We start from the raw sequence: 20,440 nt of genomic DNA, 5'->3' as shown, positions 1-20,440 counted from the left end.
ATATCTACTACTGTGGGCAGGAATCCCTTACAAGAAATGGCGTAGCCATCATAGTCAACAAAAGAGTCTGAAATGCAATACTTGGATGCAATCTCAAAAATGACAGAATGATCTCTGTTCACTTCCAAGGCAAACCATTCAATGTCACAGTAATCCAAGTCTATGCCCCGACCAGTAATACTGAAGAAGCTGAAGTTGAACAGTTCTATGAAGACCTACAAGACCTTCTAGAACTAACACCCCCCCCAAAAAATGTCCTTTTTATTATAAGGGACCAGAATGCCAAAGTAGGAAGTCAAGAAATACCTGGAGTAACAGTCAAATTTGACCTTGGAGTACAGAATGAAGCAGGGAAAAGGCTAATAGAGTTCTGCCAAGAGAACACATTGGTCATAGCAAACACCCTCTTCCAACAACACAAGAGAAGACTCTACACATGGACATCACCAGATGGTCAACACTGAAATCAGACTGATTATATTCTTTGCAGCCAAGATGGAGAAGCTCTATATAGTCAGCAAAAACAAGATTGCAAGCTGACTGTGGCTCAGATCATGAACTCCTTATTGCCAAATTCAGACTTAAAATGAAGAAAGTGGGGAAAACCACTAGACCATTCAGGTATGACCTAAATCAAATCCCTTATGACTATACAGTAGAAGTGAGAAATAGATTCAAGGGATTAGATCTGATAGACAGAATGCCTGAAGAACTATGGACGGAGGTTCACAACACTGTACAGGAGGCAGGGATCAAGACCATCCCCAAGAAAAAGAAATGCAAAAAGGCAAAATGGCTGTCTGAGGAGGCCTTACAAATAGCTGTGAAAAGAAGAGAAGCGAAAAGCAAAGGAGAAAAGGAAAGATATACCCATCTGAATGCAGAGTTCCCAAGAATAGCAAGGAGAGATAAGAAAGCCTTCCTCAGCAATCAATGCAAAGGAATAGAGGAAATAGAATGGGAAAGACTAGAGATCTCTTCAAGAAAATTAGAGATACCAAGGGAACATTTCTTGAAAAGATGGGCACAATAAAGGACAGAAATGATAAGGACCTAACAGAAGCAGAAGATATTAAGAAGAGGTGGCAAGAATACACTGAAGAACTATACAAAAAAGATCTTTACAACCCAGATAATCACGATGGTGCAATCACTCACCAACATCCAGACATCCTGAAATGTGAAGTCAAGTGGGTTTTAGGAAGCATCACTACAAACAAAGCTAGTGGAGGTGACAGAATTCCAGTTCAGCTATTTCAAATCCTAAAAGATGATTTTGTGAAAGTGCTGCACTCAATATGCCAGCAAATTTGGAAAACTCAGCAGGAATGGAAAACGTCAATTTTCATTCCAATCCCAAAGAAAGGCAATGCCAAAGAATGCTCAAACTACCGCACAACTGCACTCATCTCACACACTAGGAAAGTAATGCTCAAAACTCTCCAAGCCAGGCTTCAGCAATATGTGAACCATGAACTTCCAGATGTTCAAGCTGGATTTACAAAAGGCAGAGGAACCATAGATCAAATTGCCAACATCCCTTGTATCATCGAAAAAGCAAGAGAGTTCCAGAAAAACATGTACTACTGCTTTATTGACTATGCCAAAGCCTTTGATTGTGTGGCTTACAACAAACTGGAAAATTCTGAAAGAGATGGGAATACCAGACCACCTGACCTGCATCCTGAGAAATCTGTATGCAAGTTAGGAAGCAACAGTTAGAACTGGACATGGTACAAGAGACTGGTTCCAAATGGGTAAAGAAGTACGTCAAGGCTGTATATTGTCACCCTGCTTATTCAACTTATATGCAGAGTACATCATGAGAAGTACATCATGGGCTGGAGGAAGCACAAACTGGAATCAAGATTATGGGGAGTAATATCAATAACCTCAGATATGCAGATGACACCACCCTTATGGCAGAAAGCGAAGAAGAACTAAAGAGCCTCTTGATGAAAGTCAAAGAAGAGAGTGAAAAAGTTGGCTCAAAACTCAACATTCATAAAACTAAGATCATGGCATCTGGTCCCATCACTTCATGGCAAATAGATGGGGAAGCAATGGAAATAGTGAGTGATTTTATTTTCTGGGGCTCCAAAATCAGTGCAGATGGTGACTGCAGCCATGAAATTAAAAGACGCTTACTCCTTGGAAGAAAAGTTTTGACCAACCTAGAGAGCATATTAAAAAGCAGAGACATTACTTTGCCAGCAAAGGTCCATCTAGCTATGGTTTTTCCAGTAGTCATGTGTGGATGTGAAGTTTGGACTATAAAGAAAGCTGAGCGCCAAAGAACTGATGCTTTTGAACTGTGGTGTTGGAGAAGACTCTTGAGAATCCCTCAGACTGCAAGGAGATCCAACCAGTCCATCCTAAAGGAGATCAGTCCTGAATATTCATTGGAAGGACTGATGTTGAAGCTGAAATTCCAAAACTTTGGCCATTGATGCAAAGAACTGACTCATTTGAAAAGAACTTGATGCTGGGGAAGATTGAATGCAGGAGGAGAAGGGGATGACAGAGGATGAGATGGTTGGATGGCATCACTGACTCAATGGACATGAGTCTGAGTAAACTCCAGGAGTCAGTGATAGACAGGGAGGCCTGGCATGCTGCAGTCTATGGGTCACAAAGAGTCGGAGATGACTGAGCAACTGAACTGGGGATATAATGTACAGCATAGGAGACCTAGTCAGTAATACTGTAGTAACTTTGTATGATACATGGTAACTAATCTTATTGTGATCCTTTTGTAATATATAAAAACAATGAATTGCTATGGTGTATGTCTGAAACATATAATATTGTAAGTCAATTATACTTTTAAAAAAGATTTGGGAATATAGGATATGCTATTCCTAATTCTAAAACACCAATACTGTGGAGGGAAGTTCTATATTTGGTTACTAGCTAAATGCCTTTCCAAAACTTGGATTTAAAAGCATATAAAAAGAACCATACTTACCATGCACTTATAATGTGCAGCTGCCTTCTTGGCATTGAATATATGCAGTTTTCCTCTTGCTTCATTTTCTTCCTCCCCTACATGACAAAATCCACATTTAGGCCTGGTGTCACTAGGGCTGCTTCTATGTGGAGACCGATCTCTCTGCAAATGTGAAAGAAAAAGAAAAAATTGAAAAAAATCCATAAAAAAATATGCTACTAGTACCTCAAGCTTAGTTAACACTTCAAATGATTAACTTTACCTATAAACACAGGTATACTCATGTTGCCACAAAAGTAAGAATCCAACATTTTTCTACTTACATAGGAACTACTTTCCATTTCATCTGTTCCATGGGAGGATGTGGACCTGGTATCTTCTGACAGTCCTTTAAAATTAGTTTTTCGTGGCCTTCCTTTGCGGCTTTTCTTTTTACTTTTAGGTGATGAAGGCTCCAGTTCATGTTCATTAAAACTTTCTTCTAAATCAGCTGCTTAAAAATGAACAAAAACTTTATTCACATGAACCAATCTTAAAATGAGCTAGTTCTTGGGTCCTTAGAACATACGTTTCTCCTCAGAATATCACCTCAGGATATGAGGAGAAATGGTCTGTGGTATGTTTGATACCTAACATTTCATACAAATGCAATGAAAATCAAATACAAAAAAATAGTTTTATTACAAGCATTGTATATTAATTATTTCCATCAAATTTATAATTCTATGCAAATGAGTTTTGTGATCCTGACTGTGCACATAATTCAGTAAACATTTCCAAATACTAATAAGGGAAATTTTAGAGTTAGATTTTGTTGGACTTCCTTTGCGGTGCAGTGGATAGGAATCGCCTGCCAATGCAGGGGATACAGGTTTGATCTCTGGTCTAAGAAGATTCCACATGCCATGAAGCAAGTAAGACCATGAGCCACAGCTACTGAGCCCACAATTTAGAGCCCATGAGCCGCAAATACTGAAGCCTACACACTCTAGAGCCTGTGCTCCACAAGAGAAGCCATTACAGTGAGAAGCCCACACACCACAACCAGAGTATAGGCCCTGCTTGCCACAACTAAGGAAAGCCCATGCAAAGCAACAAAGACTCAGTGCAGCCAAAATAATAATAATAATAAAATAAATAATTTTTTTAAAAAAGAATTAGATCTTGTGTTGTTTTTGTTTTTGTTTTTTTAACCATAGGTTTCAAAGAGTTTTCCCTCACACTATTGGTGAAATCAGAAAAATTACCCAAAAAATAAACTTACCATAACTCAGAAAACTAAATGAAAATAAAGTAGATATAACATGCATGTGTGCTCAGTCCCTCAGTCATGTCTGACTCTTTGTGACCCCATGGACTGTAGCCTGCCAGTCTCCTCTGTCCTTGGAATTTTCCAGACAAGAATACTGGAGTGGTTTGTCATTTCCTTTTCCAGGGGATCTTCCTAACCCCGGTATCAAACCTGGGTCTCCTGTACTACAGCAGATTCTTTACTGACTGAGCTACCAGGGGAGCTCAGTCACCTACTCCAGGGCATCTTCTCAATCCAGGGATTGAACCTGTGTCTCCTCCATTGGCAGGTGGATTCTTTACCACTGCGCCACCTGGAAAGCCCATGGTATATCTGTGCTGTCCAATATAGCAGCCACTGGCAACATGCATTTTTAAAAATTTAAGTCATTTATAATTAAATAAGATTAAACCATCAGTTTCTCAGTCTGACTGATCACATTTAAGTATTTATTAGTCACATGCAGTAAGATGAGTCTTTACTGGACATCACAGATACAGAATGTTTCTATCATAGCAGAAAAGTTCTATTGGACAGCACTGTTATAGATAGCTCTTTAAACTAACATGAAAATCAAAAGACCTAATTCAACAAAGAAGTCATTTACAAATGAGCTAACCAACTGATCAAGTAAACAAATATTAAGCCCTGGTGGCTCTCAGATGGTCAAGAATCTGCTTGCAATGCAGACGATACAGGAGACCCAGGTTCAATTCCCGGATTAGGAAGATCCCTTGAAGAAGGAAATGGCAACCCACTCCAGCATTCTTGCCTGGACAGAGGACCCTGGCATGCTACAGTCCATGGGATCACAAGAGTCAGACACGACTGAGCGACTAACACTTTCACTTCCAAAGTACAAAAGGAATTTCTAACGTAAGTGGTAGGAAAGCTATGTTGCAGGCTGTCTGTACATACTTTAATGGATTAAACAAAATTAATGTAGAAGTTTAAGAACTGTACTTCCCAGAAATTTTAGAAGAATTTGTACCATTAATAGAGGTGTTTCATTTGGTTATTCATCACAAATATTTTATTCATCGAGGGCATACAGTATATAAGACAATGTATTTAGTATTGAAAAGATATAAAAGCCAAATATTCAGTCTTAGAGTCAAACTACAGAAAGTTTTAGGTACAGTTCTAATACCTATTTTGATTTTTCTTTTCCCATAAATTATTGACTATAATTCCATAGACTAATTTCTCCATGAGAAAGCGTTATTAACTCCTATTCTCAGATGCTGATCTTTCCTAATAAATATTTAAGGGGTTTTTTTAAAGCAAGAAAAGCGTATTCATTATGATAAGAAAAGGGTTATTTAAGTAGTGTACCTGCACATATAAACTCCAGGAACTGAGAGCATTAGATCATTTGCAAAACAGTTACTAAAACTTCTATCAATGTAACTTCACCTAACTATGGTAGAATCTGAGAGAAGAAAAAGGGGAGGGGGAGAGTTTTACAGGCAAAAATCTGGATAACTTAAGACAGACAAGTCAATTAAAGATATATTCTAATCTTAACACTATAGCAAATTTAACATCAGAACACACCACCTCCTCTCTTTAAAACATTTAATCTGAGAATTCTTAAGACACAATTTCATTAAAGCTATTAGACTTACTTGTATGTACCAAAAATTAAAATGAAATATCATAACCAAATGTTTCAATCATCCTGGTACATACTATATCATATATGTAAAATACATAATATTCTGTCATTTACAATGAAAACAAAAATCATTAGCACTATAGTAACACTACATTGTTAAATACCTATAAAGAAATTACTTAACTGATTTCATTATCAGGCCAACATGTCTAGCTTTCTACATGGCATATCTGTCTGTCCTAAATATGAAATCATAATTCAGTATAAAATTTCAGTGGACTTTAATAGCAATAGTAAAAAAAAATCACAAAAGATTGACAAAATTTAACTATATTAGACTCATAAACTTCTGAAAGTAAAAAAATATGTGATAAATTTAAAAGGCAAACAATAAACTGGAAAAATGTCTTCTGTACTTATGACAAAGGATTAGTATCTTTATGATCTGATAAGCTCATAAAAGATTAAGAACCTAACAGAAAAATATGATCAAAATAAAATGTGATCAAATAATTCAAAGAACATAAATAGTTAAATATACTTTGAGAAAATTTGACTTCTCTAGATTCAAAGTGTAAATTAAGTGATATATCATTTTCACCTATCAAAATAGCAATCTTTATTTATAAAAACAATAAATCCAACAAGAAATGGGCTAGAAATACAAACATAAAAGAAACCCCACAACTACACTGAGATAAATGATGCTTCTGGATGAACCGGATCAAGATTAGAATGGTATCAGTTCTTGCTAACCTTATTTAATGAAATGTTGTGAAAAGACAGAACTTAAGGTGATTCCCCAGTTTTCTGGAACAGTAAATGTATAATACTATCTTTTTTAAAAAGATATCAAAATATACCATAAAGCAACAGTACTTAAAAACACTGGCATAGGAATAGACACATATCAGCAGAAGAGAAAGCTAGGGTGAAAACTAACTCATATGGATATGGGAAATCAGAGTATGATAATGGTGAACTCATTTCAATTGAGTTGGGGAGAGATATAACGGCACAAATGGCTACCTATTTTCTAAACACTGAGATTTCTATTCTCCTACCATATTAAAAAATTAGAGATGGAGCCAAAAAATCTAGTAAAATAACAAACTATAAATGTAATAGAAGAAAATGGAAGAGAATTTTAGGGTTAGGACACCTAAGAAGCCATTTAGTGGCAGGGAATTAATATCTATACTTTACAGAGAGCACTTCAAATCAATTTTGAAAAGATAAACCTAGAAAGAAAAACATGTAAAAGATAGAACTGACAGTTCACAGAAGAAATATAAATGACCAAAAAAATGGGCAGAAGCACAACCTTATTAGTGAGAAAAGAAATGGAAATTAAATGAGATAATCAGATGGGTAAAAGTTACAAGGCTGATAATATCCAGCAGAGGTATAGGGAACTGGAAACTCTCATACAACGTTGATACATATTATAGTACTTATTTCCAATGTTAAATGCATAGACTCTCACCTGCTATCCCCATTTCTAAGATTTTATCCTATAGAATCACTTGCGTAAGTACATAAGCATATATGTATAGGGAAGATCAATGCAGTTTTATTTGTATGTGGAAAAAATAGATATAGGTGAGTTTTTAAAACAGTTTGTATTTATTTGGTTGTACTGGGTCTTAGTTGCAGAATGTGGGATCTAGTTCCCTCACCAGGGATCAAACCCAGGGCCCTTGCATTGGGAGCACAGAGTCTCAACCACTGGAGCATCAGGGAAGTCCCAAGGTGATTTTTTAAAGTAGAGAAATCTATAAGTAAATTACAGTTCTATTTATTCTATGGGATATAACACAACTATTAAAAAGAATGAGGTTGATCTGTATGCAGACAGAGAAGGGTATCTGATATATCACAGAAAGAAAAAAACAAGTTGCACAACATCACCTATATATATATACTATGATGCCATTGTATTATGAATAGTGCATATATGGATACATATGTAAGACTGTATGTATGTAAGAAAGGTTCTGAGAAGATATACAAACCATTATTAGTAGTTACTCAAAGAGTGTGATTCTGGGGTGTAGAGGGGGCTTTCTGAATTACTTTAATAGTACTATTGTACTATTTAAATTTTTTTTAACAATGGGCAGTATACTACCTTTGCATTTACAAGAATTCATAACATACAACGTGGTGAAAGGAGGGGGTAAAGTCAGCCACTGCTGATGGGAATATAATCTAGCACAATCTTTCTAGAAAGTAGCATGGCAGTGTGGATTGAGAACCTTAAAAAGATTAAACCTTTTGACCCCAGCAATATTATTTTGGGGAATTTATTCTGAAAATTATTTGCACATGAAAATGTGAGTAGGAAGCTAGTCACAGCACCTTTGTTTAAATTTTTCATGGTTGCTTACTGGTTTTTTTCCTATTCAAAACTGTGAGAATACTTTAACATTTTTTAAAGTTATCATTTTTAATAATAATTGTAAAAAATTATCTGCATGAAAGAAGGGAAAATCTTCCTTTCCACCTTCCAATTCCAACTGCTCTGCACTCCCAGCTCTTGACCTAATTTTCTTGCTTCCCTTTCTTCATATTCGCTCCCTCCCTTCTCAAGGTACTACTGTTAGGGCTTCTTTTCTCAATCTCAAGGGTAGAGAGCTTGGTTTTGAATCCTGGATCTGTTGTCACAGATGTCCTTGGACCTGAGACCTACCTCAGAGGGTTCTTGAATTAAAAAAGTTAAGATACTTAATCTAGAACAGGGCCTGGCACATAGACACTCTCAATAAATGTCAGCTGTTATTTTCTATGCATATGCAAATCCAAGCATACTGCTCTACATCTTGCCCTTTTCCATTTAATATATAAATGCAAATACCCAAAATATAAGACCTAACATTTGAGTTTTTACTATGCCAGATGTGCTATGCAGTTTACATGCATTATTTCATTTGAGTCTCAAAACAGCCCCATGAGGTTATGTCAGTCATCATCCCCATCCCCCATTTTACAGATAAGAAAAGTAAATTCAGAAAAGTTAAAATTATTTTGCCCAAGATCACAAAGCTGGGGAAGAGCAGAGCTGGGACAGACACGTGTCAGTGAGTGACTATATGCTATAGAAGTATTAACACCGACTATCAAGGAAATAAACATTTTCATATGCTCCTGCAAGGTAGAAAACTGATAGCTATACATATGCTTAATGTATGCATATTAATGCTCTTGAAGGACAAAAAAGAAACTGATCCTAGATGTTGCCTTCAGCGAAAAAATTTGGAAACTGAGAAACAAGGACAAGGATGAGAGGAGAGCTGCCTTTCTAGTACTTAGTAAATCTATTCTATGCACCTAAATTTAAAAGGCTTTTAAAGACCTTGATACCACATTAAGATCTCCCTAAATTTCCACTGAATAAAAGTAACAAAGATTGGAAATTGCCATCATCCTGGGTGATTTCACTGTCCACATGGACAATCCAAGCAACATGTAGTCATTCAGCTCCTTAATCTTCACTAATGTCCTCCATCAACCACCTAATCCCTATAATCACACCCAGATACCTCATAATCACCTAAAAGGATTCTATCTCTGAAATCACTGCCTCATAACCGTGGGACCACAGATGATTGCTTTCCTAAGTAGTTTCATTCTCATTGTTCTTCAGTCTTACCAGGACCTCCAGTCTATTAATTCCTGTCAGTTTATTTCTCTCTAGCTAATATTCTAAACTTCCTATCCCTTTACTTCTTTGTTGAACTCACTTGGAAAAAATCCTGATTCTTTTTTTTTTAAGGAGCTAATCAGAAATTAAATTGCCATTCATTTCATCCAGTATGATTTATCTGTTGGTATAAAGAAAGTGAAGTCGCTCAGTCGGTCTGACTCTTTGTGACCCCATGGACTGTAGCCTACCAGGCTCCTCCGTCGATGGGATTTTCCAGCCAAGAATACTGGGAGTGGGTTGCCAAAAATCCTGATTCTGAATGAAGCAACTAGTCACTTTCTCTGTGCTACACCCAGGATCCCGAATTGCTGGAGGAAATGTCACACAACCTTTTTTAATCATTTTATAAATTCAGGGTTACTAACCTCAACTGTTCCAATAAGGTCTGTAAACTTTAAATTTCTTTAGGTAAACTTTCTCCCCCGGTCTTCACAACTAGTATTTCAAAACTCTCTCCTTCAACTGCCAACCCTCACCCATCTCCCTACACTTTCCCTCACAAACAGACCTAATAGGAACCACCTATCTTCCTCCTCTCCTATTACAGTGGAAAGGTTCTCCTTATCACAGGGCAATTGTTCCCCCTGTGCACTCAATCCTCCTCCTTGTACCTTCAACCTCTTCTTGTCCATTGAATCCTTTCTTGTAAGCATTAACAACTAATCCCCCTCCCCGCAAAGGCCAACTAAGTCAAAGAAAACAATCTGAAAAGGCTACATATTGTATGATTCCAAGTATACAACATTCTGGAAAAGGCAAAAGTATGGAAGATGGTACAGAGATTCTCAAATTTAATATTTCAAAACACAGTTCATGTTATATCAAGCTAACATAACAGACTGAATTATAGTATTTATCACTTTAAGTATTAGCAAAGTAGGTACTGAGCCACAGATGGCAAATGATCAAGAAACTGCCAAAGGTATCAATGCCTCTTTGCTCTATAGACTAGTGCTGTACAGTTCTCAAAGACAGTCCCTGAAATACAATCCTATAACCCCCCACCATAAATTACAATCATAAAGTAGAACATGTGTTTCCCATTAGAATAATGAAATAAGTGGAAGTTCTGTTTCTGACAAAGCACCCAATATCTAATAAATTCAAGCTAGATAAATGTGATAAAGATCTAAGTTCAATAAATAGAAATTGCCATATTTTTTAATTGCACAGTTATGCTCTCAAGTTCTACAATATGAGTATATACACACACTACATATGTCAATAATACAGGGAACCCCAATGTGCTATCAAAGTATACACCGAACCCAAATTTCAAATCAATTGTATCATAAGTTTGAATTGTAGTATTCCTGCCAGTTCTATTAAAAGAAAAGTCCTCTAGAAAAGTATGAACTTAAATCTTCCTCATTAAAAAGTTTCTCAAAACAAAACGGTGGTTAAAATTATTTCACTTTGTGTAGCCTGCAGTGACTTATCTCCACCACTAGATGGTACTATCAGCTTCAGAAACTGAGGGAATAAAAGGGGCGATGTCTATGACTCATTGTTGCCACCCTTAAATATCCTGCCCCAGTATGCTGATAGACTTGCATTTGTCAGATCATTAAGTCTCAATCCTTGGTTTACTACATATGCTCTCTAAAATTTTGAAGAGAATCAAATAAATACATTGTCAAAATCTGAAGCAAAAAATAAAAATTAAAAAAAAAAATCTGAAGCAATGAAAGGTGAGAAAGCTTACTCTTAACCTTTCACTAAAGGTTTTTCAACTCAATTCCAGAACTAAATGAAAAAACTGAAGGAAAACACTATAAAGTTTATCAGTTGCACTTTATCAATTAAAAAACATTCTGTTCTTATATTTGTCCAACATGTTTATCTCAATGATAAGTTTTTGCTAAAGACAATCTTTACCCAGCACTTCCAAAGTATTTAGATTAAGCTGGTACTAAAGAGAAAACAATACTATTTTGTATTATAAAACCAAGACCTAAGAAATCAAAAAGGGCCACAAATTTTAATGTGCTAACACTGATAATTAGGTAAGTCTTTATAAAAGAGACAACTTCCTAAAACAACAGGCTCAAATCATTCTTAATTCTAAGCAACATGCTCTCAGAAGCTAACAAAAACTTGAAAGATCTCTAACTGGAAGGATAGAACAATCTCAGATTAAATCTGAGCTTTTCATATTGCTAGTAAGAGTATCAAAACCATCTGTATGAGAAATTTGAAACAAGTCAGAATTCAGTTTCAGAACTTTCCTATACCTTTTAAAGACCAACTATACAGCTTGGCTAACTATAAACATGACTGTCCTGGTTTTGTACAAATTTAAGTGAAAACAAACCATAAAATAATTTTAAAGGTTTGTATTTTAAAATTTATTACTTCTTATGAACATGTCTGTATTAAGAGGGGTGAAAGTACTGCAATGTGAATAAAAATTCAACAGATAGCTTGTTTATCACAAAATGTACCAGTATTTCTAGTCCATGTTTTCCTTATCTGACAGTAGCAAGGACTCTATAATTATTACCTTTACAATCCACTAACATAGTTACCTGAACACAGAAACCCATAACCACTAGCATCATTTCCCCCTAAAGATAAATATATTCTCCATGTACTCTTTACAGGAATTTTAAGGTAAAAGTTTTCTTTAAAAACTCAGATCTTTTTCACTATTAGTTTAATGTAAACTTTTCACATTAGTTTATCCGAATGCTTTTCTCTGTCTTTTTTCCCCACTGTTTTGGTTCATTCATAACTTGAGTAATTTTTATAGTGCCTTAACTTAATTAAAAATGAACAAACGTGTTCTTTACACTTAAATATCTTCATTATAAATCTTAATAATAGGAACAAAAATTCACTTGCAGATATAATAAAACTGCTCTCCAAAGGCTTTGAACCTCTGTAGGAACTGGGTTAAGTATTCTTTCTTTAAAAAAAATAACTGAAAAAATAAATAAATAAATAAAAATAAGTGAAGTATAGTTTATTTACAATGTTGCGAAAAATATGGAATGCTTCATGAATTTGCATGTCATGCTTGCACAGGGGCCATGCTAATCTTCTCTGTATTGTTCCAATTTTAGTATATGTACTGCTAAAGCAAGCACCCGAGTGCTTTTCTTAATTCTTCAAATAGCATTCAATTTTAAGACACCTCTTGTGGTGAAAATTAATACAGTATAATTGGCTCATATTTCACTCAAATTTCCTCTTGAAATTAAAAAGTGGCAGAATGACGTACCTTCAGAATTATGTGCAGTTTTCTTGTGTTTTCGACAATAAACCCTACAAAAAATGAAAAAATTTAAAAATTACCAAGTGAACAAACCAACTCATTTTTCAAATTAAGAATGAGCAGTATACTTCACCCCATTCACTAGATTCCAAAAAGCTTATCATTCAACTTTCTATGCCATTTCTCAAAGCAGTCAATTCCCTACCAAAAAACACCCTTTACAACGGATGATGAGATGCTTGGAATCAGGCAAAAGTTTTTTACAAAGACCTAAAGAAAGTATGACTTTTAAAAGAGCTAAGAGAAGTTAAATAATTACATGTATATTCCTTGTGAAGGTTTCTCTCGTATTTGAGCTTTATCATGCAATGCACAGTGGTAGTGGTATGTCCTGTGACAAGTTTTCACATCGCATCCAATCGTCGCTCCAGGACAATGGCACAAAGAACACATCTACAGAAACAATGAAATATCACTGTCAGTGCATGGTTTTGCTACCAGCTATGATATCACGTTAGGGGCACAGCAAATCTCTGTCAAGGAAAAGAAACTGGTTACTGAAAAGTTCTCAATGTATGGCAAAAAAACACTACAATATTGTAAAGCAATTAGCCTCCAACTAATATAAATAAATGAAAAAAAAATAAAATTACAGTTAAAAAAAGAGAAAAGTTCTGTAACTAATATTGTTATTTTTCTTATTTTTCTCACCTAGAAATAATTTAAATAACATTCCACTGGGAGTATTTTGTCCCATGTTAAACAATGACAAAATTAATGGAATATTATTGATGTCTAATGTTTTACTGTGGTCAAGAGAAGATCTGAAATGTTGCAGGAATGTAAACTGTAGACCTTTTCACAATCCAGATCTTCCTGGAAATGAGTAACCGGGAAAAATGGCTCATACCAGAAAAAAACTGTCCTTCACATTTCCACCTATCAGTGAGAATTTTTAGAAAAGAAATCTCACAAACTATTTGGGAACCTGGTAAAATCAATTTCAAGTGAGGGAGGGAAAGAAGATAAAAGAATTAGGTAGATTTTTAAATCCCTCGAGCCCTAAAAATATTCTGTGATGTCAAACTGATTGTGAAAACATGCTCATCTATTTTAATTTAATCTGTTACTTACCTCTCACATTATGAATTCAAGCAAATAGATAAAACAGATGCTTTCAAAATATTTTAATATAATTTACCTCTGACTTTACTGGATAATTCATACTGTTTAACTAGCTCAAATCTAAATTTAGAAAAAAATTCTTTAAGAAAAGTACATAACGATGACTGTTAGTGGTTTTGATTAACGTATCATAGTATACTGTACTATGGTGGTGGTTTACTTGCTAAGTCGTGTCCAACTCTTGCGATCCCATGGACTGTAGCCTGGCAGGATCCTCTGTCCACAGAATTCTCCAGGCAAGAATACTGGAGTGGGTTGCCATTTCCTTCTCCAGGGGATCTTCCCTACCCAGGAATCAAACCCGGGTCTCTTGCATTGCAGGCAGATTCTTTATCGACTGAGCTACAAGGGAAGTCCATACTGAGTGGACTTCTAATGAGGCTCTCTCCTAAGCTAGAAATGCCATGCCAAAATAAATTCACAGTAAGGTAAATCTTAAAAACTGTTCACTTGTTTCTTGGTAGGGATGCCTCTTTGGGAACTGTTCTCATTCCTCTTTACTTGGCCCGTAAGTAATTTTGGTGTACCAAGAGGCTAATGTAAATTCTAATAAAATACCTTCTATTTCTCTAAGCAAGTCAAACACTCAACCTTTCATTCAAGCTATCATTTAAAAAAGACTCCCATGTAAGTCAGAAACAGAAACATTCTCAATACAGGTACTTCCCAGAAAACATGAGGGCCAGTGCCCATTATTAATGCTAAAGAAATACACCACTTCCTTAAATAAATACAGAAACTTCAAAGCAATACTGTAAAAAGAAATACTGTGCCAAATTATCAAGCAGGGAAAGTTGTTAAATCCTTTTGGGTGGCTTATAAATTGTTAAGGACATGGAACATTTGTACTCAGCTTACTTATGAGGTTCTATTATTTTAGTAAATTATACTTCTAATTAAAAAAAATAGACTTATAGAAATTGCAGAAAACACAAAAGAGCACAAAGAAAATTAAAAAATCATTCATACCAACCAAGTGTAGACACCATTACAGTGTTGCAATGGTTATGTGAAAGTATTTTTCTCTGTAATTCTATACATATTATTTTGTCACCTGGTTTTTAACTTAATAAATTGAACATTACCACTACTTACATTAAGAACTGTACTGCAAGTAGCTCATTTTGAAATTACACTGAAAATGGGTTTGCACAGGTACATTTTGAAAATACTGAATGCAATGAGCAAGCAAAAATAAAAGGAGAGGTACTGTTAAAAATCCTGTACCAGCTCAGCACTGGCACACATACAGTGAAATGGGCACTTTCAGATACTGCTGGAAATTGGTATACTCTCTGGACAGCAACTTGCCTTATTTATCACAGAGCTTATTAAAAGTTTATATACTCTCTGATCCAATAAATTTCCTTCTATTAACCTAGTCTACAAAACAAATCACTTAATTTATATGCAATCACATTCACTGAAGAATTATTTAGAATAACTCCAAATGTAAAACCACCTGTGGAAAACAGCCATTGAAAAATGTTTAAATAAGTTATAGTACAACCATATGTAGGAATGTTCTTTACTCTTTTCAAAAACATTTTAATGGCATGGGAAAAGGTTTATGCATAATATTAAGTGAAAAAACAGGACACAAAGTTAGGTATGCAAATTATGACCCCAATTATGTTTATAACCTTATTCTTTGAAAATAGATGAAAGTAAACATAGTGAAATGCTGAGTGGCTATCTCTAATTGGTTTTCTGTCTCATAATTTCCTACATTTTCTGACTTCTACAATGGGGACATTACTTTTATATATGAAAAATTATTTTAAAACCATGGGGAATACTCCAGCAAATGATTTCAATCCCCATCTCTCAGTTTATTGATAATGAGAAGGAAACCAAATACCAAAATATATCTAAATGTGTTTTGGTTGGTCATAAATTCAAACCTGCCTAAAGTATAACCAGTTAACTACAGCAACTCAGGACAAATAAATTTTTTGAGTGAGAAAAAGCTTATTCTCATTTTTATTTTATCAGTTTCTCTCAAGGAAGAAAGGAAAAAGGAAGATACACCAATAAAAATGTTTTGAGAGAGGAAGATTCTTCTCAAGGTTAGGAGTAGGAATTTTTAATTAGAATTTATAGGAAAAAGAAAGAATTTACAAGATTTTATGCAGCATTCATATACCAGCAGGTATTTCTGCTTGTAAATACATTCTGGGAAGGTATGAAGAAAATACCAAAATATTATCCATAATAAAACTAAATATGAAATGTAAATCTGCTTATGTACCTGTGAATACAGAATGGGAACACTACTGTTATGTTCAAGATATCATTGCTATAGTGCAACCCCTGAAATAATACTTGAACTCCTATGGGACTTAAGATAGAGTATTCATTTTGGCTCTTAACATTTTACTTCTTTGTATGACTAATTATCTTTATAAATGTACAGATTTTATCCACCCATTGCTTCTAGACCAAGTTTTCTTAAAGATAAACACTGTGACTACCAAGTAGTACTCAATAAACATTTTGATTTTAAGCTTACTATGTTACTGAAAATTTTAATATCATATACCATATTTTTTCTCATTCATGTTTTTAACACCTGAAGACTTGACATAATTATCTCCAAGTAAGTCTAAAAATATTTTAAAAGTCTGATTTGAAAAGGTAAAATTGAGAACAATTCAGTTGAAGGGGCAGAGAATGAGCAGAGAGAATGAGGAAGTGATAAAAAGACAATTAAAGACATAAAAATCCCAATTAAAGCTTGGAAACTAGATAGGTGGCTAGTATACTTTTCTTTTAAAAAATATTATGGAAAATAAAGAGGACTTCTACTGGAAAAAAAAGTTGAATAATAGGAAAATAACCCCTGCCCTGACACAGCAAGGCACTAGCTGGTTGGACCAGAGTGATGTTATCCTGTGTTCCTCTTTACACAAAACATTGATTTGCCCTTCAATCAGTTATAGGCTCTATTGGGCCCTCATCAGAAGAGTGTTAACCTGCCATTTAACATCATGCTTGCACTGCAGTCAGAGTGCTCTCAAATGTGGAGAAATAAAAGTTAACCTGATGGGAACACATTTTTCAAGGACAATGGTGGACTTCTTCCTCCTTGAAGAAAGGTCTTTTCCCACATATCAAATACAAATGTCAAACATTCTGTTGAAGGCCAACTTCCTGTCTTCAGGCTAGGTATAATGTCAATTCTCAGCTTATCCTGCCTATACCCTGATTTCAAGTTCTTTAAATAGAGGTGAAAATTTCTTTGTTGTTAATGATTTTTCTTTTACTTTTATCCCTCTATTCAGTTTGCTATCTAGTAGACCTAATAAATTCAACAATTTGTCTTCCAAATTAGGGAGATTAGAAAACAAGACTCAACAGATGTTTGCATAACACAGTATCTTTCTTAAAAATTTTAAAAATTACATATATTCAGGATATACAGCATGTTTTAATGTAAAATATAAATAAAATGTAAAATAAAATGTAAATGTAAATGTAAAATGTAAAATAAAAATGTAAAAATAGTGAAATAATTACTATAGTTGAGCTAATTAACACACCCATCTCTCCAATATAGATGCCATTTTTTGCTGCATTGGTAAAAGCCCCAGAAGTCTACTGTCAGCAAATTTCCAGGATACCACAGAGTATCATTAACTATGGTCATCATGTTGTACAACAGATCTCTAGATTTATTCATCCTACATTAAGTGCAGCTTTGTACCTTTTGACAAACATCTCCCATTTCCCCAACTCCTCCTGTCCCTGGTAACCAGGGTTCTACTCTCTGGGAAGCTATACTATATTTAGTTGAGCCATACAAGCAGTGTCAAGGAGCTAATCCACAAACAAAAGAGGAACGAAGTCATGCATGAGAGGAGATGAACAGAACTGAAAGGACTATGACTTAGCTAAAGTCCTGCAGGAGCCTGAGGTTGGAACTTATCTGCTCCTCAGTCAACTGATCGAGGCCAGGACTGATATTCACTCTACAGAAGGAAGAAGTCTTAAGTAATAAAAGGAAAAATACTGCTTTGTTAGTAGCTATGGGGGAAACTCAGGGAAAAACTCAATTAAGACCACAGACAGAGACAAGGCAAAACAAGTGAGATGCCAACTTCTAGGACACGTAGGAAGAAAAGGCTCTTGAAGAAAAGTTCTAAGACTTAGTTTGCCTAGCTCAACTGCTGTGTATCTACTATGTATGTGAGTAACTGACCACAAGTGTATAGGTATAAATTCTCACAGCCAAGTAGTTACTACTCTCAAGACGCTTGTTCCAAGAAAACTGCTATGAATGTACAGAGAATGCAAGAGATTTCAAAAACCAAAACATCTGTAAGGAAAAAAAAATACCAAAAGCACTTGGAGTTGGGACTAGGGTACCTAAGATATTTTAACAGGAGATGACACAAAAATTAAATGAGAGCAGCTTACCTTACACTGGTGTTTGTCACTTTGTATTTTTTTTAATAACACAAAACACTACCTCTAGTTATTAATAATAAAATAATTAGGTCTAAATGGAAAGCTAGAAAGCAAAACTGAACTCTTAAAGTTGTCTAAGTCATTTAAAAAATGACTTGATAGATTAGGACCTTAAATTCTCCAAGTGCTTCTAAAAAAAAAACAGGGCCGCTGAAAAGTACTTTACTAGAGTGACAGACTAAATCTAAGCAGTTACTGAATAAATAATTTCAGAAGTCTTTTAGAAATCAGAGGGCAAGGAACTAATAAATAAGCCTATCAAGCTCTTACTTAAGCTAGTCTCCTGACCTTGCTCTCAATATCACATACTCCAACTCCATCCAACTTTATGAATCATCATTATGAGGAATATAAATTCTCTTATTGGAGCTTTTGAAATTTGTTTTATTTATCTGAAAGATTCAGATTCAGAGTTTTTCGGAGCTCATATCTTTATGTTTAAGCTCTTCTAAGATATAGGTCTTACAGGCTGAGGGTACTCTAAAGTGCCATACTGCTTGCTATACTTTTTTTTTTCTTTTTCTTTTTTTTAAATTTACTTATTTTTTCAGTGGGTTTTGTCATACATTGACATGAATCAGCAATAGATTTACACGTATTCCCCATCCCGATGCCCCCTCCCACCTCCCTCTCCACCCGATTCCTCTGGGTCCTCCCAGTGCACCAGGCCCGAGCACTTGTCTCATGCATCCCACCTGGGCTGCTTGCTATACTTAATCTGTGAATACCAAAAATCCATGCTCAATTAAGTACCAAGACATCCCCCCCAAATCAAACATAGATTATTTTATATTATTGGTTGGGTTATCTTCCATTACCACAAGTAATTACATAATGACATAAATTTACAGTATTCTCAATTGCAATGAAGTATTAAATGAAGGCAAAGAAGAAAAAAACTCGCATTTTTTAAAAATTAATTTATTCAGTAATCGCCAAAGACCTGATTTTCTCCATCATTAGACTTGAAGTTTCTCTTTGGCCTCACATTTATTCTCTTTAATCACCTCCAAAGTAAAACAAAGTTCATTTTTTAAATAAATGACAGGTAAAATATCTGTGCACATTTAATCTGCATGCCATAATCTGAGCTTTGAAAATAATTCACATTTATATGAATACCTTCATGTTGCATGTTCACTTAGTTACACAGATGACAATGAAGCCAGGGAAATCTTCTGGAAAAAATGTACCTGTTTTCCCCCCAAAATACTCTACGGCAGGGATCCTGCCAAGCCCAATTTGGCCCATCACCTGTCTTCACAAAGAAGTTTTACTGGAACACAGTCACACTCACTTCTTTGGGTACTGTCTATACTGCACCTGAAACAATATGGCTAGCAAAACCTTAAATATTAATTATCTAATCCTTTATACAAAGTGCACCAACCCGTGTCCTAAGGAAATGATCCATAACTGAGTGCTGATCAAAAATCATTTGGGAACCTTTTTCAACCTACCCACCCTCCTTTCTGATTGCTGGTTAAGTATCCCTGATCTAAGGATTTAGTAGCACCAGTAAGTCACTGGGCACTTTCTGCTTCTTTGTATGTAGTAAGCAGTGGTACCATTCTATACACTTTGGGTGCTTCATTTTACCCTTACTGAATGCCAAATAAGCCACATACTCTAAACAGCACTGGAGGTGATATATGTATAATTATGGCTGATTTGTGTTGTTGTATGGCAGAAACCAACACAACATTGTAAAGCAATTTTCTTCCAATTAAAAAATAAATTTTAAAAATAGCACTGGCATTTACTACTCTATACTTGTCAAAAGTACTTCCTCCTCCTTGAAACTCTTCCCTCTTTGAGTTCTACAGTATCATTTTCCCAAAGGAACACACTTCAAATGTCACTCTCTCTGAAGTCTTCTGATTTCTCAGGCAGAATTAATTATGGTCCTCTCTCCCAGATCTCCTGTGGCATTCTTTACATTCTAAGGCTAAAGTACATTTATTCATGATGGCATACAAAGTGTCTAGCACTGTGCTTGGTAC

General features: G+C 35.1%; 1 protein-coding gene and 1 non-coding gene across 3 annotated transcripts in view; both read right to left on the bottom strand.

Moving 5' to 3' along the window:
- Positions 1 to 20,440, bottom strand: part of PHF6 (PHD finger protein 6) — a 56,365-nt gene that overhangs the window by 25,050 nt on the left and 10,875 nt on the right. The window contains exons 4-7 of one of the 2 annotated variants that reach the window (XM_043895515.1): positions 13,102 to 13,235; positions 12,789 to 12,832; positions 3,274 to 3,443; positions 2,969 to 3,112 (exon numbers count right to left, since the gene is read on the bottom strand). In XM_043895515.1, the coding sequence (XP_043751450.1) occupies positions 2,969 to 3,112; positions 3,274 to 3,443; positions 12,789 to 12,832; positions 13,102 to 13,235 (492 nt within the window). The remainder of the gene's footprint in view (positions 1 to 2,968; positions 3,113 to 3,273; positions 3,444 to 12,788; positions 12,833 to 13,101; positions 13,236 to 20,440) is intronic. The other variant, XM_043895516.1, reaches the window with a different exon arrangement.
- On the bottom strand, positions 12,548 to 12,654 carry LOC122690997. The gene has a single exon (XR_006340247.1). It is a non-coding gene; the product is annotated as a U6 spliceosomal RNA (small nuclear RNA).

This window comes from Cervus elaphus, chromosome X, assembly GCF_910594005.1.
Source record: "Cervus elaphus chromosome X, mCerEla1.1, whole genome shotgun sequence".
Classification (NCBI taxonomy): Eukaryota; Metazoa; Chordata; class Mammalia; order Artiodactyla; family Cervidae; genus Cervus; species Cervus elaphus.
Note: the sequence above shows the minus strand (reverse complement) of the source record. Positions and strands in the feature narration are given on the sequence as shown.